Source organism: Felis catus, chromosome A1, assembly GCF_018350175.1.
Source record: "Felis catus isolate Fca126 chromosome A1, F.catus_Fca126_mat1.0, whole genome shotgun sequence".
Lineage (NCBI taxonomy): Eukaryota > Metazoa > Chordata > Mammalia > Carnivora > Felidae > Felis > Felis catus.
In genome coordinates, this window is record NC_058368.1 from 8,578,467 (window position 1) to 8,600,967 (window position 22,501).

Below are 22,501 nucleotides of genomic sequence, written 5' to 3' on the forward strand. Positions count from 1 at the left end.
TGTGTGTGCTTTTACCCTTTACCTCTGGCCGGACAGAGTTTCTGTGTAATGTCTGGGATCTGAGCCTCTCCCCTGCCCCCGCCGCGTGCACACCCTTGCCTCTTCAGGCATCATGTACCTACCTGCTCTTCCTTACGTGCCTTTCTGGGCTTTGCTTTGCTGAGCACAGAGAGTCACCCCACAGGCTGCCCAACCACTCGGCAAGAAAGCCTTCCAGGGGACCCTCCTGGCCAAAGCTTGCTAATACTCTTTTTGAAGTGAGAAGGATTTTCCTAAAGTCCCCACACGTTGTTGTATTTTCAGGTGCACATGATCTCAGTGGGGCCTGGCTTCACTACAGTGGCTCCCTTTGAGATTTTGCAGGTATGCGTGCCTCTTTTTGTTCCCGTAGCAGAGGATTACTTTCTCCTTGTCCTCCCCACTGTCCCCCCCCCCCACTAATCAATCAGTAAGACCTGATTGGGTTTTAACTTGAATCCATCCACTCCGCTCCCTTCCCGCCCTCAGAACATCACAATCTGTCCCCTTAGTTACACCTCCCAGCTGAATTCCCTACCCCCAGTTTTGCCCTTCTCGACCCCACCCTCCACACAGCAAATCAAACCCATTCTTCTTCCTTTACAGTTCTTTCCTGGCTCTCCCTTGCTGTCAGGGGAAAGACCAAGCGCCTTGGTATCAGTCAGGTTCCTCCAACCTCCCTCTCCATGAGCAGAACTGGTTCTGCCCGCCTTGCTCAAGCAGCTTCCTCCCTGAGACACCCTCTTCCCTTCTCTTGCACCTGACTCAGCTCTCTCCTGTTTACCCTTTGTGAGCCGGCTCAAGCTTCCCTCGAACGGCAGCCCGTTCCCAGGGAGCCCAGGCTGGGCTCGTTCCCTTTGTGCCCGCCCCCCAGCTCTGGGCTGTTGCGTCTGTTGTACGACTGTGCATATTTCATTGGGATTTTCTGCACGTGAGTGTCAGGCCGGTGTTAGTGGGGTTAGCGGGGCCCAGGCCTCATGTATTTTTATTTTGCGAGAGCTAGCGTGACACCCGGTGTATGTTCTGTGGGTGTTTCCTGAGCTCAGCTGACCTGGGTGCCCTTGTGCTCTTTTCTTTGTCTTCCTTCTCCTGCTTCCCCCGTTTTACCCTCCTCGAGGCGGTTTTCCTTCCCTGGCCCTCCGTGCTGGTCTCAGGTGGCTCTGTGGCTCGCTGAGACAGGTGCCTCTGCTTTAGTCATCTCTCTTTCGGGTTGAGCAAGGTCTGATCGAGTCATCCGTCTTCTGCCTAATTTTCTGCATCTTCCGTCCTGCCTCTTTATTTTCCTTTCCAGAAGCTAGTTAACTAGCTGGCCAGCCCTTGTGCTCTCTGGCTCTCTTAATAACAGCTTAAGTAACAGCTTTATTGCAACAGCATTCACATACCATACAATGCGCTCATTTAAATTGTAAATCCGGTGGTTCTACGTCTGTTCACAGAGTTGTGCAACCATCACCACCATCAATTTTAGAACATTTTCGTGACTCTAAAAAGAAAGAAACCCTATACTCATTATCAGGCACTCCTCATTTTCCCTAAGCCCCAGCCCCTGGCAACCAGTCATCTACTCTCTGCCTCTATGGATCTGTTTGTTGTGGGCATTCCATATACTGGAGTCTTATAAGATGTGGCCCTTTGTGTCTGGCTTCTTTCATTTGCCCTAATGTTTGACCTCAGTCCTGTATTGGTCTGCTTGAGCTGTCATAATAGAAAATCACAGCCTGGGTGGTTTAAACAGCAGAAACGTGTTTTCTCAGAGTTTTGGAGGCTGGAAGCCCAAGACCAAGGTGCCAGCAGGATTAGCTGCTGGCCAGGGCTTTCCTCTTGGTTTGCAGATGGCCACCTTCTCACTGTGTCCTCACATGGTCTTTTCTCTGTGTGTATGTACAGAGAGAGATCGCTAGTGTCTCTTCCTCTTTGTTTAAGGACACCAGTCCTACTGGATTAGGGCCCCATCCCTCTGACCTCATTTAACCTTAATGACCTCCTTAAAGGTCTGTCTCCACATATACTCACGTGGAGGGTTAGGGCTTCAACGTACACAGGGTGGAGGAACACAGTTCCGTTCCTAACAATTCCTTTTTATTGCTGAAGAATACTTCATTGAATGGATGTATCACAACTGATTTGTAAATTCATCAGGGGCGCAGATATTTGGCTTCTTTTGGCCACTTTTGGTTGTTATTCATAATGCCACCGTAAGCATGTGCGTACAGGTTTTTGTGTTAATATTTGTCTTTACTTTTGGATGTGTCCCTACGAGTGGGATTGCTGAGATATTTGTAGGTAACTCCGTATTTAAATTTGGGGGAACGGCCAGACTGTTTTCCAAAGCCATCGTACCATTTTATAGTCCCGCCGTCAGGGCTTGATTCTGATTTCTCTGTAGCCTCCCCTACACTCGGTATTATCAGCTCTTTAAATTCTAACTCTCCTCTTGATGTGAAGTAGTGTCTCATTACAGTTTTGATTTACATTCTTCAATGACTGGAGATGTTGAGCATGTGATTATGTGTTTGTTGGAAAATTTACATGCATATAAGCTATTTGTGTATCTTCTTTGGAGAATTGTCTACTTGGATTCTTTGCCCATTTTGTTAAGTTTCTTTATTTATTTTGAGAGAGAGAGGGCACATGAGCAAGGGAGGGGCAGAGAGAGAGGAGGAGAGAGAGAATCCCAAGCAGGCTCCACCCCCACCGTTAGCGCAAGGCCCAGTGCTGAGCTTGATTTCACCAACTGTGAGATCATGACCTGAGCCCAAACCAAGAGTCAGACGCTCAACCGATTGAGCCACCCAGCTTCCCCCTTTGCCTGTTTTTAAATTGGATTGAGTTTCCAGAGTTCTTTGAACATCTTCAATACAAGTCCCTTATCATGTATATGCTTTGCAATATGTTTTTTTTCCCCCCATTCGGTGGTTTTGACTTTCTTGATTGACTTATTTGAAATAAAAAAGTGTTCAATCTTGATAACGTCCCGTTTCTCTGTTTTGCCTTTTGTTGTAAGTCTTTGTCTAACTCAAGTTCATGAAGACTCCTGTCTGTGTTTTCTTCTAAGAGTTTTATCGTTTTATCTCTTAAATGTAGATCGGTCATCCATTGCAAGTTCAGTTTTGCATGCGGCGGGAGGTGAGGGTCCAGCTACACCCCTTTGCGTGTGGCTAGCAAGTTTTCCCAGCACTGGAGCTTTTCTTTTCAGTGTTGATGATTTGGCTTCGCTAAGATGATGGAATCATCTCCGGATTAGAGAATTTACCCTACCTTCTGGCTGGCAGTTCATTCCATGTCACTCCTATTGGTCCGTCTCCCTCATTTTCATCCTTCTTCACACTCCGGAACTCCACTTATATCCAGATTCACAGCTGTTCTATAAATGTTGAAGTTGCTAGTTAAGCCTGGGTGCCATAAATCCCGCGTGATCAGCCATCCTGGTGTTCCTGGTGGTGCTCAGGGGTTTCCCAAGATGTGGGACTTCTACAGCTGAAACCGGGACAGTCCCCGTGTAAAGCCGAGGCATCATTGAGCTGGTGGAGAGAATGCCCCACTGAATTGAGCCTTGTCCTCAAATTCCAGAGGGTCGGATGTTAGCTAATCTGGAGTCATCTGAAAACTGGAGGCTAGAGGACCCATTTCCCAGGTGTCTGACTCACACACACCTGCAAAGTTGGTGCCAGCTACTGGCAGGAGGCCTCAGTTTCCTCTCTGTGGGTCTTCACACAAGGCTGCTTGAATGTTGTGACATGGTGCTCGGCTTCCCCCAAAGAGATCAAGAGACCAGGGAGGAAGCTGTAATGTCTTTTACAGTATAGCCCGAGGAGTTTCACACCCTCAGTGTTCTACTTGTCACACAAGGCAGTAGGAGGGGATTCACTGTGGAGGGTATGGATAGGAGGAGGTGAAGATCATTGCAGGGGAGGGCATCTTGGAAGCTCAAGGACTTGGAGTCTGGCCTGAGATTATACTCTTGATGGTAACTGTATCAAGCCCACGTCTTTGGTAACAACCCTGAAAGATGCCCCTTCCCTTGCTTTGTTTAATTGTGTCCTTCTTTTCTCCCGTGGGAGAGTTGTGGCCTTGTTATTAAAGAATTTTGTTTACGGTTTCCCGGTGTGAAGGACACTTGGTTAAAAGAGTTGCTGTTTGTGCGTAGTCCTGAGCAAGGTGAGAGAGGAGTGCTTCTCAGCGGTTTGAAAAAGCAAACCGCCTCTCTGCAGAATGTCTGCAAAAGAAGAACCTTTATCAGAGCAACTAGGAAGATCCAGGAAGATCTTCAAATAATACGTTGCCTTGTACATATAAATATGCCAGGAAGAAAGCCACCTCTCCAACATAAAATTTCAAGGAAAAAAATGGGCCTTGCATAAAAACCCTGAACCACTCTACTTGATTTTGCCTTCGTTTGAGGTCTTTTATTCCTCTAGCACGAGGTCCTGCCTCTGTTCCAGCCTTGCTCTCCCCCTTTCTACTTCAGTAGGCTGTAAGCCCTACTTGGGGATGCTTTTTCTTCGTTTGTGAATTTCCCACAGTACCTCGTGAAGTGCTTGCCAGTGGTGGGTGTCCGTGAATGGATATTGGATTGGACTAAGATCCATTTCCTTTCTTAAAGTCTGGTTTACTGCCTGGATGACAAGAATGTTGGACAGCGATGGATGGACCTTTACCAATATAGTACTGAACCTTAAAAGCACTACAGTTGGTCTTAGTTGATCGAGATAGTTTGAGCAGAAATATTTATTTAAATATATATTCAAAGGACAATCAATACAAAAAGGAAACAGGCAAGAACAAACCTTCTTCAAGTTTCATTGAAATGTGAAGATTTGCACTCTTCAAAAGATTTCTGTCTCAGAAGAAAAAATAGCATCACTTTGAAAGAGCGACACATCATTGAAATATCCAGTAGCAGCAAAACCTCTTTTGTTGTTCAAACAGAAATTTATTTTTATGGAGTTTTTTTGGACAAAATTTTGCAAGAATATAAAGCCTTAATAAAAATAAGCGAGTATACTTCAGCTTCTGTGCGTGGGATTTGAATATTTGATCCCAGAGGGGATTTTTTTCATAGATGTTTATTAATTTTGAAGTTATTTTCATTAATTTCTCCATTACCATTAAATCCATTTGGAAGGGTCTTTGATCTGCTGTACAAAGTGTGTCATTCACCTGTCTCTCAGAAGGGTTTTTTTTGTGGAGGACACACAATGATAGACCAAATTCCCTCTGATACAGGCCCTTTGACAATGGTGATGCTGACAGAGATTAGAATGATAGCGTTGCTCTACCTTAGTGTAAGCCTGTTACTCAACCAAAGACAAGAATTATATGTTCTTTTTGAAAACCTTCTATTTTGATGCAACAGCTTTATTGAGATGTATTCATATGCTACATAGAATTCACCCTTTAGAAGGATACACACACACAGAATTGTGCACCCACCCCCACAATCAATTTTAGAATATTTACATGACCCCAAAAAGAAAGAAACCCTGTACCCATTGTCAGGCACTGCTCATTTTCCCAAACCCCAGCCCCTGGCAACCAGTAAACTTCTTTCTGTGTCTACAGAACTTCCTGTTATGGACATTTCATATAGTAGAATCATACAATATGTGGTCTTTCATGTCTAACTTCTTTCACTTGAGTTAATGTTTTCAAGGTTCATCCATATTGTAGCATGTATCAGTACTTAATTCCTTTTAATGACTAAAAAATATTCCAGTGTATTGGCATTGGCATTCCATGCTTCGGTTATCTATTCATTAGTTGATATATATTTGCATTTTTCTGCCTTTGTCTCTTATGTGTCATGCCGCTATGAATATTCATGTGCAAGTTTTTGTGTGGATGGACATATGTTTTCATTTCTCTGGGGAATGTACCTAGAAGCGGAATTGTTCTGTCATATGGTACCTCTGTGTTTAACCTTTTGAGGAACTGCTGGATTGTTTTCCAAAGTGGCTGCACCATTTTACATTCCTACCATCAGCGGATGAGGTACCATTCTCTCCGTATCTTGCCAATACTTGGTAATGTCTGTCTTTTTCGTCATAGTTATTCTAGCGGGCGTGATGTGGTGTCTCATTAAGGTTTTGATTTGCATTTTGCTGATGCCTAAGGATATTATTCATCCTACCATACGCTTATTGGCACTCTGTATATTTTCTTTGGAGAAATGTCCACTCAAATCCTGGCTCATTTTAAAATTTGGTTATTTTTCTTTTCATTGTTGAGTTATATAGTTATCCATACGTTTTGTTTACTTGAAAGCCATCAGATATATATTTTGCAAATGTGTTCTCCCATTCTTAGGTTGTTTCCCCCACTACTATCTATCTATCTATCTATCTATCTATCTATTTATTTATTTTGAGAGAGAGATAGAAAACAAGTGGGAGAGGGACAGAGAGAGAGAGAGAGAGAGAGAGAGAGAGAGAGAGAATCCCAAGCAGGCTCTGCACTGTCAGTACAGAGCCCATAGTGGGACTCAAACTCACGGACCATGAGATCACGACCTGAGCTGAAGTCAAGAGTCAGACGCTTAACTACTGACCCACCCAGGGGCCCCTCCCCCCACTACTTTCTTGGTAGTGTCTTTTCAACCTAAAAGCTTTTCACATTTTTTCTTCGTTTTACTGAGAAATAATTGACATATATCACTGCATAAGTTAAAGGCTTATGGCATGATGGTTTGATTTACATATATTGTGAAATGGTTACAAGAGGTTCAGCTAACATCCATCTTCCATATGGGCACAATCAAAACAAAAGAAGAAAGAATACGGGAAAATATCATCTCCTTGTGATAAGAACTTCTCAGATCTACTCTTGACAACTTTCCTGGATATTGTGCAGCAGGTGTTAGCTTTAGTCATTGCATTGTACTTTACACCTCTAGTGCCTATTTATCTTATAACTAAAAGCTTGTACCTTTTGACCGTCTCTCTCCAGTTGCCCCTCTCCCAACCTCCTCCCTCTGGTAACCACAAGTCTGATCTCTTTGTTCTGTGAGTTTGTTTTGGGGCTTTTTGTTGTTCTTTGTTTTAAGATCCTCTGTTTAAGATCATACAGTATTTGCCTTTCAGTTTTTTTCTCATTTTTAATGGCTGAATGATATTCGTGTGTGTGTGTGTGTGTGTGTGTGTGTGTGTGTGTGTGTAAAATAACTTCTTTATCCATTCATCCATTGATAGACCCTTGTTTCCATGTCTTGGCCATTGTAAATAATGATGCTATAAATATGTTATCAAAACGAAATAGCTGTCAAATTTGGAAAGTACATTTAGAATGGTCTAACAACATACAGTCTACACAGGATATATAAGATTCTCTCTGAAAGTGAAACAGGATGGTAAAACCATTGACAGAAGACAGCATAGCCTCTCAAGGGCAACCAAGGTGATCATCTGAGCACAAGAAAAGACAGTCATCCTCCAGAATGATGCACATATCTTTTTTATGTCCTTTGCCTTTGGATATATTCCTAGAAGTGGAATTGCTGGGTTATTTTAATTTTTTGAAGGCTGTCAGTGCTGTTTCCCATTGTTGTACGAATATCCAAGCCCAGGGGCAGTGCACAAGGGTTCCTTTTTCTCCCCTTCCACACCAGCATTTATCTTTTACCTTTTTTGGTGGTGGCCATTGTAACAGGCATGAGGCATCTCATTGTGGTTTAATTTTGAAAGCTTTCACCTTGAATGAAATTCAGGTTTTTCATTTGTTGCTTATGATTTTTGTGTCACATATAAGAAATTATTGCCTGATCTGAGGTCATGGGGATTTATAGCTGTTTTTTTTTCCTATGAGTTTTATAGTTTTAGCATCATGAGGATTTATAGCTATGTTTTCTTCTAAGAGTTTTATAGTTTTAGCATCTCCATTGAAGTCTTTAGTCCATTTTTGAAATGTTTTTAATATGCCGAGAGGTAGTAGTCTAACATCCTTCTTACACACATATATATCCAGTTGTCCCAGCACCTTTTGTCGACAAACCATTTCTTTCCCCCCATTGAATGGTTTTGGCAGCTTTGTCGAAATTCAGCTGACCATACATGTTGAGTTTATTTCTGGGAACTCAGTTCTCTTTTAAGCTGTGTCTGTCCTTATGCTAGTACCACACAGTCTTGATTATTCTAGCTTTGTACTGAGTTTTGAAAATGGGAAGTGTGAATCCTCTAACTTTGTTTTTGTTTTTCAAGATCAGGGACTTTTTGTTTGTGTTCTCAAGAATTGGACTATTCTGTGTTTTTTGAATTTCCATATGAATTTTAGGATCAACTTGTCAGTTTCTGAAAAGAAGCCAGCTAGGATTTTGATAGGGATTGCACTACATCTGTAGATCAATGTGGGGAGTAGTGCCATCTTAACAACATTGAGTGTTCTAATCCATGAATGCTTTCTACTTTTTTGTGTATTCTCTAATTTCTTTTGATAATGTTTTGTAGTTTTCAGAAAATACATTTTACACTTTGCTTATTAAATTTATTCCTGATGTAGCCACCTTGAAAATATACCTGAACCCCCAGATTTATTTAGATTCTCATTTAGTATTAGGAAAGTAGGCAGGTAATTTGGATTTATAGTAAAGCAAACTGAAATATTACAGAGTGGCCTTTTCATGAAATAGCTTTATAGTCTAGAGGCAGTGTATTTCATACTTTTCAAGCACTCTGGTGTAAGTAAAATCAATACAAAGCAAAACCCAAAAACCCTCTACTTTGGTTCTGCCATATAGTTGACCTTTGAACAATGTGGGGGTTAAGAGCACCAATCCCCCTGTGCAGTCGAAAATCTGTGTGTGACTTTTGTCTCCCCAACTATTTCACTACTGATAGCTGTTAACCCGAAGTCTTACTATTGACCAGAAGCCTTATTGATAACATACAGTTGATTAACACATATTTTGTGTGTTATACATAGTATATACTGTATTCCTACAATAAGTTAAGCTAGAGACAAGAAAAATGTTATACAAAATCATAAGGAAGAGAAAATACTTTTACAGTACTGTACTGCGTTTATTAGAAAACATGTATAAGTGGCTCCACACAGTTCAAACCTCTATCGTTCAACTGTCATTGGAACTTTGCCAATGAAGGGATTGCATAGCTACCTTAGACAATGAAATGGAAGGCCCTCATTTGCTTCTCTTTCCTAGTGGGGATTGATGATGCCGCATACATACCTCAAGAGTGTGTAAAAAGCTTGGTTATCTACATATTTCATGTTTCTGGAGAGAGCAGAGCAGGCCTTCGAAGCAGGTCCATATGGATTGGGAGAGAGCAAGGAAAGGAGCTTCGCTTGAAGTTTTTGTGGTTAGGGAGTAGGCAGGGTGAGCGGTCTGTACTCAGGCAGGAGCTCGTGTGGTTTGACTTTGTCATAGGCACCGAGGGGAGAACACCAGGCTTGCTTCTGAGCTTTCTTAGATGGGGAGAGAGGGAGAGCCCTGATGTTTGATGATTAAAATGTACCATAATTAGTTGAATTTGAACTTGTTGAGTAAGCCAGTATAGTGCCGTCTGAGGCTTGCAGCCTGAGGCCGTTAAGGAAGGTGAAAGTTCCATCGAATGCCTTGTTCAAGAGCCCAGCTTTATGTATTCTGAGAAACAAAATGATTGCCTTGTTTACTATGAGTCATGTTTAGAACTCCAAAAGTGGATAAGGACTGTCATAGTGGGAGCTCGTATTGTGGCTATAGGAAGTGCAGAAACACGTGTCACCTTAATTTTATGTTTTGGGTCTCTGTAGTGCAGAAAGATTCTCAGAGGGTTTTTTAACCTTAAAAAGGGCAACCGTTGCTGCCACTGGCTAGACCAGACAGCCCAGGCCAATGGCAATGGCTCAAGAGTATACAAATGTTCACATGGGACTGACTTTGACCAGAGCATCCTGTGTTAGAAGACTATCTGAGGTTTGTCTAAGTGTGCTGACCATTGGGTCGTATCCTGTTCAGGAACATCTTGGTTAAAGGATTAAAAGCAGTAGCTCTTAACAAGCTCAGTCGTGTGTGTGTCAGTTATGTTTCCACCTGGAAAATACACAAACTTCGCATTGCTGTTCATCAGTTGATCCTAGCGGGCTCCCCAGGTAGCCAGTGGGTCTGGGGGAGTAGTGATCTCCTCTCACACTGTGACATCAGATAAGGGACTGAGGACAAGGAGGCCACCCCCTTCTGTAGGTGAGCTCTGCCATAGGACCCAGGTTTGGTTCCACCCTGTAGCAAGAAGGCCAAGCTACCTCTGCTGAGTTTGTGAGCTTCTACTTCTATAACCTAAGGCATATTGGGGACCTTGGTGTGGAGGGCCACATGTTCAGGGCAGATGAGAGCTTTACTTTTAAGGGGAGCCAGTATGTGCCTAGCAAGTGCCACTCTCATATGGTGTCTTGCAGGACCGACGAGGGCAGTTTCTTACACAGAATCCCATGAGCAACTTATAGCCATTATTGGTCATCTAGGGACTCTAGAAGGCATGAGAGGAGGTTGCTAAAGCGCCACAGTGAGAGCATCTCCAAGGGCACTAATGAAAGTGTGTGTCGATTGCTCTTTGAGCAGACTCTAGAGCCTTTTATTGGAGGGGATCCCCCTGAAGGTGAGCCAGTTTGCAAGTAACAGCATAAATGTGCTTAAGTAAAATTTGCAGACAAAGAATATTTTGCCTCCCGAACCCAAAAGAGTCTAAAAGATCCTGGGCTTCTTTTCATTTTTTGGATGCTGACAACACCACTAGCTGTTTCTTGACAGTCTCAGGGATGGAGTACCCCCCAGTTTACCAAATAATTTTTAGGAATTTAATTAAAATGGCAGGGCCTTGCGCTGTGTGTAAGACAGTGGCCTATCCCTTTTCAGTGAGCCTGTTTGCATTTATGTGTTCTGAATGAGTGTGTCAGATGAGTGTCCTCAAAGGGAGATGTTATCACTGTAATGTGTGTGCACCTACGCTCCCAGAGAAAGGTTGGATCCAGTTGAGATCTAGCCTGCAGAGATTGTGTGGTGGCTAGGCTGTTGAGGTAGCCCATGGGTAGCCGCTGCATGAAGATGTACTGTGTCTCTTCGGAAGTGAGGGAAAACAGTGACTGAGGGGCCAAGAATGGGCCAGATTGGCTTGTTAAATGAACGGCAGTGGTCCTGTAGGAAGGGTTTCAGCTCTTGCGGGCCTCGCTTTAATATACACCAAGTCATATCACTGCCTTAAGTGTAGGGATGGCCTGCAGGGTCCCATTTTGTCAAGCCAAGGTTTTATGGGTCAAAAACTTACCTCTCTTCAAACGTATCAGTCATAGAGTGTTCATGCCCGCTGTGGGATAGCGTAGGGCAATGGGTGCTCTGACGCTGGGGAATTTGGGCAAGATGGTAATTCTTATGGTTAGGGTGAAGCATATCTGGGTTTCCTTCATTTCTTGTTCAGTAATTCCCTTAAGATGATACAATGTTATAGGGGATACATTTTTTAAATTTAATGAGATCCCCAGGTAGAGCTGTAGTTTGAGCCCCAGTATTGATTAAAGGCACAAAGTTTTGCCAGTTGGTACATTTAAGGAGATGTTAAGATTAATTCAGAAGCTATGTTGTCAAGGTGAGAAAGTCAGTGCCCTTGTATCTTTTGGTGGATAAATTCTTTTAGTAGTAAATTTTGGATTTCCATTTGGGTCCAGTTGTAGCCCTCTGTTTCCGTTTTTTGTTTATTCTGCCAAATCTGGACTTCTCTTCTTCCTTCCCCCACCACCCTATTCTTTTCTTTCCCCTTTGTTTTTACTAAGGATTCTCTCTTCTCCGCCTGTATTTCTAGATTTCCTCCAGAGAGCTTCAAATCAGTATCATCAGGGTTGGAGGCTTCCCCCATGGCTGGGGTTACTTTGTAGGATTTAAGGACCCCAGGCTTAAAGAGGATTCGAATTAACCCCTTTCACTATACTGCAGAGATGCCATGGGTATTTTTCTCTATAACCCTGAGAAATCAGGATTTTTGTTGCAACAGAGGCATAAGCAGCAGCAGCAGCAGCAGCAGCAGCAGCAGCAGCAGCAGCAGCAACAGAGGTGTATATAAGGGTCCTGCTGAGCCATTTGCTGTTAGGAGTGCTGACCTCAGCACTTCACATAATGGCTTTTTCTCTTTTTTGTTTTTTACCTCTAATGACTGCTTTTGTCATGAGTGATCACCCAGTGGACCTGTATGCAGCACAAGGTGGTCTTTTCCACGAGTCTGGTGTCAGTTACGACTCCGCTGTAAGACGTGCAGAGAGGTCCAGGCTAAGATACATGACCCAAGGCCATGCCAAGGACCCCACCCCAGTCACACATTCCTGTCTCCAACAAACCAGTTAATTATTGCAACTTCCCCCTGAGGTCAGGTTAGTCCCTGACAGAGGCTCCGCAGGACTCTCTAACGCGGAACAGAGCAGCATACCTCAAAGCACGAGCTAGCCAGCCAGCAGCAACTCCAAGGGCATGTTTTCTGTTAGGCAGCAGAGCCAGCTTGCAAGCAAACCACGAAGAAAGGCCCCCCGTGATGGTGGTCACCGTCTCCGCATCCTGGTCATGCCACCTGTTGTTGTGGTCACCCTGAAGAGACAGGATGGACCCCACCCCAAATTTGGTTTAGGTGTCAAGACTGACGATGCCAGACGCAAAGCAGTTTACGAGGGAGTTTCTTAGTTACTAATTGAGGTGTCTGGGGAGAGCAGTGCTGGCCTCTCCTGCAGGTGTGAAATGACTTGAATGAGCGAGGGAAGGATCCTGGCTCAGCCTATCATATTGTCAGGGGTTGGGGCAGGGGGGGAGAGTGCCCTTGGAAGTGGACAGGGGCTTGTGTAGTTTCACTCTTCGGCCTCAGGGGGCAGCCCTGGGCTTTCCTATCAGCTTTCCCGGATGTGGGGCACAAGGGGGCGGGGAGTATAAGAGGGGTGTGGGTTTTGAAACCTGGTAACTCTTCGCAGTTAAACACAAAAAAGGGGAATCTGACAGTCCTAAATATTTTATCTTGTTGATGTTGTAAGTGAAACTTTATTAATTTCACTTTTGGATTATTTATTGCAAGTATATAAGAAATACAATTGACTTTTATATATTGAACTCGTTTATTCTAATCGTTTTTAGAAATTTCATAGGATTTTCTACATACAAGATTGTGTGATCTACAAAACGAGAAAGATTTGCTTCTTGTTCCCAACCTGCGTGGCTTTTAATTTTCTTGCCCAATTGCCCTGGCTAGAACCTTCCATAAAATATTGAGTAGAAGTGGTGAGAGCAGACATCTTGGCCTGGTTCTTGATCTATGGGAGAAGCATTTAGTCTTTTTCCATGAGTAAGGTGTTAGCTATGCGTTTTGTTTTCATCCACTCATCAGGTTGAGGACATCTTTCTATTGTTTCTGGTTTGTTAGGTGTTTTATCATGAGATGATCTTGTTATTGGTCAAGAGATTTTTCTGCATCTATTGAGAAGGCCATGTCGTTTTTCTTCCTGTGGTACAATACGTTGATTTCCATGTTAACCCAATCTTCCATTCCTGGGATAAATCGCACTTGGTTACAGTATGTAATACTTTTTATATGTAGCTGGTTTTAGTTTGCTATTGATTTGGTGAGAATTTTGCATATGGAAGAAATTATTTTCTTTTCTCATGATGTTTTTGTCTGGTTTTGTTATCAAGGTAACGCTGGCCTATAGAATGAGTGTAGAAATGTCCTCTCTCTCTCTCCCTCTCTCTTTCTGTTTCTCTGGAATGATTTGTGAAGAACTGGTTTCAATTCTTATTTAAATGCTTGATAGAATTCTCTCTCAAAGACATTTGTGCTGGGCTTTTCTTTGTGGGAAGTTTTTGGATTACTAATTCAATTTCTTTGTTGTAAGTATATTGAGATTTTCTATTTTTTTTTCCTTTGTGTTTTTCTGGAATTTGTTCCTTTCACTAGGTTGTCTGATTTGTTGAGATATAGTTGTTCATGATATTCCCTTATAATTCTTTTTATTTTTGCAAGATTAGCAGTGATGTCCCCTCTTTCATTCTTAATTTTACAAATTGAGTCTTCTCTCTTCTTTCCTTGGTCAGTGTAATTAAAGGTTTGTTGACTTTGTTGATCTTTCTAAAAACCAACTTTTGATTTTGTTGACTTTCTCTTTTATTTTTCCATTTTGTTATATTTATTACCATTCTAGTATTTATTATTTCCTTCCTTCTGCTCAGACTTTGTTTGCTTATCTTTTTTCAGTGTCTTTAGATGGACTTTTAGTCCATTTAGTCCATTTAGATTTACTTTGTTGCTGTGACATCTTTCTTCTTTTTTTTAAAGTTTATATATTTTGAGAGGGAGAGAGAGAGAGAGAGGGAGGGAGAGAGAGAATCCCAAGCAGGCTCTGCGCTGACAGTACAGAACCTCACAAACCATGAGATCATGACCTGAGCTGATACTAAGAGTCAGACACTCAACTGATTGAACCACCTAGAAGCCCCATCATTCTTTTTTAATGTGGGCATTGCAGAGTGCTTCAGTGATATTCATTCTTATGGCCAATCTCTACCATTGGGCAAATCTCTTAGTCATTCTCCGAGTCAAATCTCAGAGTCATCTCAGTCAGGCTCTGCTGGGGGGGTGTGGTAGGGACAGTGGTCTGTCCCTCTAGGAGTGGCAGTCCTGATTTACAAATGGGTGCTAGGCAGGGGGGGCAGTAGCTTCTGGTCTTCTCCCTTCATGTCTCCTGATATTGAACCTCTAGCCTACAAGTGAGCCAGGACAATAGTGATTTTTTGGCCTCTTGTGCCTGGGGTAGTGCCTCTGCCTTTTTACTTGGGACTGGGTGAAGGGTCCTCTGACCTCTTAGCGTCTTGCTTGCATGTAATTTAGCCTCTGCAACATGGACCTAGGGGAGGGATAAGGGTGGGAAATGGTGGTAGCCTGCCTCTCCCAGTGAGATATGGTACCTCTTGCCAGGGGGAGAGGAAACCTGTTGCCTTGGCCACAGCCACCCACATGAGAGCTGTCATCATGCTGAGATGGACAGGGTTGCAGAGGAGGAAAGGAGTGCATTAGGCTCAAGTGCCGTCCAATCTATTTTTACTGGATTTAGTAGATTTTCATATGTAAATGTTTCTTTATTCACTGTATGCCTTTGGAACAATTTCTAGAAACTGCAAGTGATTGTTGTTTTTTAAAAATAATTTTTACTGGGGCTAAGTAATTTAAAGTATTTAAAGTATTTAAATTTAAGGTATTTAAATTTAAAGTATTTAAATTTAAATTTCAAAGTATTTAAAAATAATTTTTACTGGGGCTAAAAATTACTGGGACTAATTTTTACTGAGTGGCTAAGTCGGTGAAGCATCCCACTTTGGCTCAGGTCATGATCTCATGATTCACGGGTTCGACCCCCGCATCAGGCGCTCTCTCTCTCTCTCTCTCTCTCTCTCTCTCTCTGCCCCTCCCCCACTCGCACCCTGTCTCTCAAAAAATAAACATTAACACTTTTTTAATACAAAATAAAATAATTTTTACTAATAATGGTTGTTTCACTGGAGAAAGTGTCCAGGGAGCTTGTGCCACCATTGTGGAAGAGGTCTCTCTTATGTGTGCTCAGTTTTATTGAACATTAATTGTTATCATTTGTTTACCGAGGGCTTATTATGCACCTTGATAGGTTATTTCTGTCAATATTCTTAAATAGCCCAAGGACACTGAGTAATTGAAAAAAACGTATTCCTCTGACATGCTGCACTTGGAAAATAGTAAGGAGTGCACATTTTTCTAATTAAATTCCTTTTATGAGAAACTAAGATTAACCTAAGGCACATTCACTCAGAGCAGCTGAATGTAATGCACAAGAGCACCTTTCACAGGGCAGGTGGGCATGTCATCTTCTGTTGACCTTTTCAAAGTGTGGTCCAGGCACTACTGAATGAGGATCGCTGAGGTGCTTGTTTAGAAGACTGAGTTTTGAGCCCCAGCCCAGCCTAATTCTCATGCAGAGAGACCAGCGCAGGTATTCAGCTCACACACAGGCTGCATTAATGTGTGCAAGTTTGACTACTGCAAACTTCAGCTAAACTTGATTGAATAATAACGTCAAAACCACCGTGCTAGACACGGGTGGTTTCTCAAGAACAATAAGACCTGCTTTTCCAAACCCCAGAGGTATGTAAACTATTTGTGAGATTTATCTGGTAGAAAGAGAGACTGTTGGATAGTAGCTTGATGTATAGATTATATAAAATTTAGCAAAATTATGTATACTGAGAGTTGGGGCAAGACATACTCCCACAAGTAGCCCCCCCCCCCACACACACACCCCATGTGCCTTTATTGGAAGGGAGAGCTGGACGAAGAGAAAGTGAAAGCCTGGAAGTCACTTAGAGCCTTACTTCGTGTGTACTTGGGTCCCTGCATTGTTGAGTCCTCTCTCTACATGTTCTGCCGCTACCTTTCCTCCGACGGCACGAACAGTCATTGAATATGGTCAAGGGTAGGGTAGAATAAATTCCTCCTTGAGCATTTTCCATGCCCTTATTGCCTTACATAATGATTTAATAAACTAAGTTTTCATTCTTAAATATTAAATGAATGTTTACTACGTGCCAAGGTTCTCTGTTAGAAATTTTGAACTTTCCTTCCTTCCCAAATATGGGTTTGTTTTCTTGGGAAAAAAATTAGTCCACGTTCTTCTCATGTGACTTGATGTAACCTTAGGTCAGTTATTGATTAACTGGGCTGGGAAAGAGGTTATATATAACCAAAACTAGTATCCAAATGTGGTGGGTTTAGTGTATACTTACTGTTGAAATTGCATCTGATTTTTTAGCAACTCTTTTACTGTTTTACAGGCACTGTTCAAAATTGAGTTGGTGCAAACTTACTGTGAAGGTGGTATCTGATATATGGGGATACTTTCATTGTTCTGGGGATATCACCTAAAAGTACACAAAAGGATAGGAGAACAGTTGGAGGCGTTGACATGGCATTTAATTGCTGATACAGAAGGGCCATTATTACTTATTAAGCAGTGATGATTTCTCATCATATTTGAACGTTTTTCCCCCAAGCATTAGGACAGAACTGAATTGGGAATACTGCAGCCCCAGCTCTCTGCACTCACCCAGTTTTTCCTCCTCCTCCTCCTCCTCCTCCTCCTCCTCCTCCTGACCCAGAAATCAAGAAACCAGAGTTGTGCGTATTCTGTTTTCACATGGATGTGCAACTGGCTACAGACTCCCTCTTAGGGAGAGCTCCCGGTAGAGGAAGAGGCACCAGTGGTCCAGCGTGGCATCTGTTGGTTCTCTAAAGATTTCCACACATAGATCTGTTTCTAATGTAGATTCTTCATTGATTTTCAGATGTCGTTAAAAACGAATAAATGGCTTCTTTTATTATTAGTTTGCAACCTGGTTAATCTTTTAGTAGATAATAAAGAGTGAGGAACGCTGCTGAACGGTCTGCATATAAGCACTCACAGTAAATATGGCTGCAGCTGAAAGTTCCTAAATGGCTTGACTAGAAATTTATATAGAATATTAGGACACTTGCCCCTTTTTCCTTTTTATTATTTATTTATTTATTTATTTATTTATTTATTTATTTATTTATTTATTTTTAATTTTTTTTTCTTTTAACGTTTATTTTTGAGACAGAGAGAGACAGAGCATGAACAGGGGAGGGTCAGAGAGAGAGAGGGAGATATAGAATCTGAAACAGGCTCCAGGCTCCGAGCTGTCAGCACAGGGCCCAACGCAGGGCTCGAACTCATGGACCGCGAGATCATGACCTGAGCCGAAGTTGGATGCTCAACCGACTGAGCCACCCAGGCGCCCCGCCCCTTTTTCCTTTTAAGGACTATTAAAGGGCATTTGTGTGTGATAACATTCTGGTTCTATCTGGTATTGAAAGGCTCTTTTGGTGTGGAGATGATCATTGCAGCGGCTATGAACGGAGCCTGATTCAGACATCATCATGCTGAGATAGTAGATTTATAACATGATGTTTTATTATTTCGAAATTAGCCGGCTTTGCACATCTTTGGGAACTAATTTTAAGCTTAGTTTAATTTTTGAATTTTAGTTTAACATAAAAACCCATCGTGGAAAAAGAATTAAAAAAGCCTAGTAGTTTTAACTAGAGCATCTATCAAGTTCTGTTACAAGCGGTAATATTTGGAATATATCTTTGAGGCCAGTTTTATCATCACCAGTCCTTCCATTGGTTCTGAAGTGTTAGGTCAAGTGCCCAAGGTTACACAGCCAGTAAATCATACAGACTGGATTTCAGTCTGGCCAGTTCCCCAGTTTATGCTCACCTCATTCCTACAATGAATGGAATGCTAGCAAACAACTCTTTTGTGCATGCTTCTATGATTTCTCACCAAGTGTTTGTAATTGCTGATGAATATTTACCACAAGGGCTCTTTACCCATTGCATGTCAGACTTTAAGGTGTATGTCACTTTCACAGTTCTAGGGTAGCTTGCAACAGTACAAGTTCATTCCATTCAGCGTCCTAAGCACTGTCTACCTTTATTTATGGCCATGTAATAGGGCTAGTTGTCTATTCTTTTCTCATCTGCCTGCTGCCTCTCCTCCTGTGTAAGTTCTCTGAAGCTCCCAGCCCACAGCGAGGAGCTTTTCTCATAAAGATGTATTTGTGACTATGCTGAACCGCACCGTACAACATCAATTGTGTTCAGTTTATGATAGAGTTAGATTACTATTCATAGTCTGTGTATTCCTCTGTCTCGTTGTCAACTGATTTTTTTCGTTTTGTTTGTTTGGTTTGGGTTCGTTATAGCAGATTTAAAGAAAGCCTCCGGTTCAAATGCTGCAAAATCCAATCTACCAAAATCTGGACTTCGTCCTCCTGGATACTCACGTCTCCCAGCAGCCAAGCTGGCGGCGTTTGGCTTCGTGCGGAGCTCCAGCGTGTCCTCGGTCTCCAGCACCCAGTCCGCGGACAGTGCGCAGCCGGAGCAGAGCAGACTGGCCAACCGTAAGTGGGCGGGGCGGGTGGGCGGGGCCGGCTGCGTTGTTCCCTGTGGGACACGCCCCTAGGACCACACAGGGGCAGGTGAATGGCCGTATCTTCATTACTTCAATATGGGCATTTCTTCAATATGGGCATATGGGTATAACGGCTTCATTTCTTTGTGTTTGAAAGAGTTGATTTGACTTCCTATTATATTATATTATATTATATTATATTATATTATATTATATTATATTATATTATTTACTTCCTTAATCTACCATTGTTAGGACTTTAGAAAATGATCTACTGAAGGAAAAAAGGCCTGTTTGGCACTATCGTTTTTTTCAATTATGAGGAATTAGAGTGCCAGAAAAAGACTTAAATCTAGAAAATGACTTAACCAGGTACTGATTCCAGGAGCCGTTTGCTCATGGATTCTATGTAAGAAGTCAAAGAAAGATCCAACACAGGTGTTCCCATGTTGTGCTATCATGAAGCATATTATGTATTAGATATTAGTGGTGAGAATCCTTTTAGTCACCTGGGATTACCTGTCATGGCTTCATTTTGGTGGAGCACTTGGCTGGATTTCTCAAAGTTACCTAAACAGTGTGAAAAATAGAAAAGTAGAGCTGAGCTTCTTCAATTCTGCCCAGAAAGGTCCCCATTGGCTGAGTGATGCTACTCTAGGCCTGGCTCCCGAGACTGATGTTGGAAGCTGTGTTTTAAAGTATGAATTAATAGTCTCAGAGCAAGTCACAAACAGCCACCGTTCTAAAGGAGATCTGGAGGCCGCCCCACTGACCTGAGCCTTTGATGACCAAAGCCCATCTCAGCCTGTCAACTTCAAAGTCATTGTTATTGGATCTGAAACCATGACATCTCGGACGTTGGTTAGCAAGAACTGGCCAGAGGACCAGGGAAGTCTTAGAGGTTTTCATGTGGAGTGCTGTTCGGGAGGGATTACAGTAGTTGAATCGTGCTGAAGTGAGTAGTGAGAGAAAGAAACAGAGGGCAAGACGGGGTATGTGGGAGGGGAGAGGTGGAGAACAAGATTGATTTATATTATTTTCTAAATTTCTTTTCTCTGAGCTTGCTCTTTCTCTATCCTTTCTTGGGTTCACAGAGATGACGCGTGGCACATTCATACCTGCAAAGTTCTAAATTTTGGTCTACCTGGTTCTTCCTAAACATAATGCATTACCTTTTCCTTGATCTTGATGTGTTTGTAAGCAGTTTCTGAGAGGTTTTTTGCTCACTTGGTTTCCTAAAGGTGCTGCATCTCAGAACTGCTTTCACACAGGAGTACACTTGTCATTAGGGATTTCATCAGATTCTCAAAATCTGAAAGAGCTCTTTGCAAGTGTGTAACTCATATTTTTCCATGTGTGTGCGTATTGACAACCTGAAGATTTTTAAGTATAGGAGCAACTATTTGTCATCTTTTTTAGTAGTAAAATCCCTGGTGGCATGTTTCTCTTTTAGAGGAAGCAGCATGAGTGATTAATAGAAAAAAAAAAAAAGTACTTTTTGGTATATATCTTTCCGAGGAAGAAGTTAAGGCCTTGGTTTCTTTAAAAAATAAGAACCATCTCGGGATGATTGAGCTTCGTTCCCATGGTAGCAGTTTTTGCTAAAGGAGAGCTGATAGGTGTGGACAGAATAATTCCAGGTGTGCTTATGGCATTTCTTCTCACATCTGCTTGAAAGGATGCTAGAGAGGGACACCCTGAGCACCCGGGGAGGCAAGAGCCATTATGTGCCAAGGAAAATAACTCCTACTTTAAAGACTTCATAGTAAAATAATAAATTAATTATTAATACATAATTATTAATATGTAATGCATTAGTTATTAATACATAATAGATATGCATTTAGAATTCTTTTCCAGTTTTTAAAAAAGCAGCATTAGAATTGATGTGCCACCTAACCATGTGTAAAATTTATACTTCACCAATAAACCTCAGAAAAATTTCTCACTTATTTGAATTGATATCTGAGTGCCATTAACCACCTGCTAATACTTGTTATTAGATGTAATGTCAAAAATTTTGTTTCTGTTCTTTAGTGGAGGGATGATGCTTTGATGACAAAGATTAAGTAAAATATGAGGCACTCAAAAGAGCCAAAAGTCCTTAGATCAAACCACAGGAGCCAAGCTTTGTTGGTTTAGCTCATGGAAACAGCTAGCATATCAGAGCTGGTTCCTTTTTCCTTCTTGGAACATTGGTCTTTCTTCAAACAGTACATTCACGTAGAATTGCGTTTAGGAATACCACAGTAATTAGGAATTATATTATGGCACAGTAGATGTCTCAAAATCTGAAACATGACTCTAATAAGGAACTGTTTGAAAGTGCGCAGCTCATATTTTTAGATACTCATGTGCCTATAAACAGTCCGAACAGTGTCCATGATGACCGAAGCATGCTATATTTAGGACACTTTTCAGTGATTCATTATGAACTTAGTGTTTCCTGGATGACTTTGGCTTAGCTACAGCTCGCTCTCCCTGCGGCTTTTCTAAAGGGTCCTGAGGGGCAGGTGACAATGAGAGTGGAGAGGAGAGACCCCTGGGCTCCCCTGGACCTGGGTCTCGGCTGTTGGGTGTGGAATCTACTCTCCACCCTGGACTCTGGTTCTCTACCATATCTTCAGGCCCACTGGGCACTAAGTCAAGGGCCCTTCCGTGTCTTTTTATCTTTTCCACAAAGTTTTGACAAATGGAGCAGACACAGAGAAATGAATTATGCCTGTATGTACTTAGATCATATTACTTCTATTATGAAGCCCTTTGAAGAGACCCTAAAATCAGGGTATCTTGGGACCCAGTCCACCCCCTCATTTTAAAGCTAGCAAACTGAGATCAAAGTGACTCATTCTGGCTCCTGGGCCAGTGTTCTTCTTCTGTGTAGTCCTTAAAGTTGCCACATAAGGTGAAGAACCACTCATGATTTAAAGTCTTTTCTTCCTGTTCGTGAAGCAAGTTAGAGTCAGAGTGGCCTGGAGGGACCCTGTAGACTGAACTCACCTTTCCCCCACTTCCTGGGTTGTCAGCCGGCCCCTGTGTAAACACTGAATGATAGAGAACATTCCATCTTGTGAAGAAGCTGCCTTTGAGACGGGATAGCTCTCGTCACGAGGCAGTGCTCTGTGTGGGTTCAGGCTGCCTCCCTGTAATTGCCAACTAGTCACTCAGTTCCTGTGGACTGGTACAGAACCTTGACATTCATTGTATTGCAGGCGACGGCCCTCCCAGCCCCCTTCACTCCTTTATAGGTTCATCACGTGAAGATTGTGAGGCTGGTACCTTTAGAACCTCAAATAAAATACCGAATTACCCTAGTTAGCAACTCACGGCTTTTTTAAAGATTTAAACTGAAGAGAGACAAAGTAATTCCCTAACTTAAGCTTAAACTTTAAATCATATATTTGAGCAGGTCTGACCCAGTGTGTAGCTCATAATTTTTTTTTTAACAGTTTTCAGAGACCAAACCAAAAAAAAAAAATCTCCAACTTAGAGAAGAAAAATTACTGTGGAATTTAGT

The 22,501-nt window shown here is 42.2% G+C and overlaps 1 protein-coding gene and 1 long non-coding RNA gene across 5 annotated transcripts in view; one reads left to right on the top strand and one right to left on the bottom strand.

Moving 5' to 3' along the window:
• LOC109496599 overlaps positions 1 to 18,977 on the bottom strand; it is a 64,418-nt gene extending 45,441 nt beyond the window's left edge. Inside the window, exons 1-3 of one of the 3 annotated variants that reach the window (XR_002152762.3) lie at positions 18,857 to 18,977; positions 16,856 to 16,909; positions 1,401 to 1,501 (exon numbers count right to left, since the gene is read on the bottom strand). This is a non-coding gene — a long non-coding RNA (uncharacterized LOC109496599). The remainder of the gene's footprint in view (positions 1 to 1,400; positions 1,502 to 16,855; positions 16,910 to 18,856) is intronic. The other 2 variants (XR_006591148.1, XR_002740493.2) reach the window with 2 other exon arrangements.
• MTUS2 (microtubule associated scaffold protein 2) overlaps positions 1 to 22,501 on the top strand; it is a 394,139-nt gene that overhangs the window by 56,025 nt on the left and 315,613 nt on the right. Inside the window, exon 4 of one of the 2 annotated variants that reach the window (XM_045047752.1) lies at positions 18,776 to 18,973. In XM_045047752.1, the coding sequence (XP_044903687.1) occupies positions 18,776 to 18,973 (198 nt within the window). The remainder of the gene's footprint in view (positions 1 to 18,775; positions 18,974 to 22,501) is intronic. The other variant, XM_045047789.1, reaches the window with a different exon arrangement.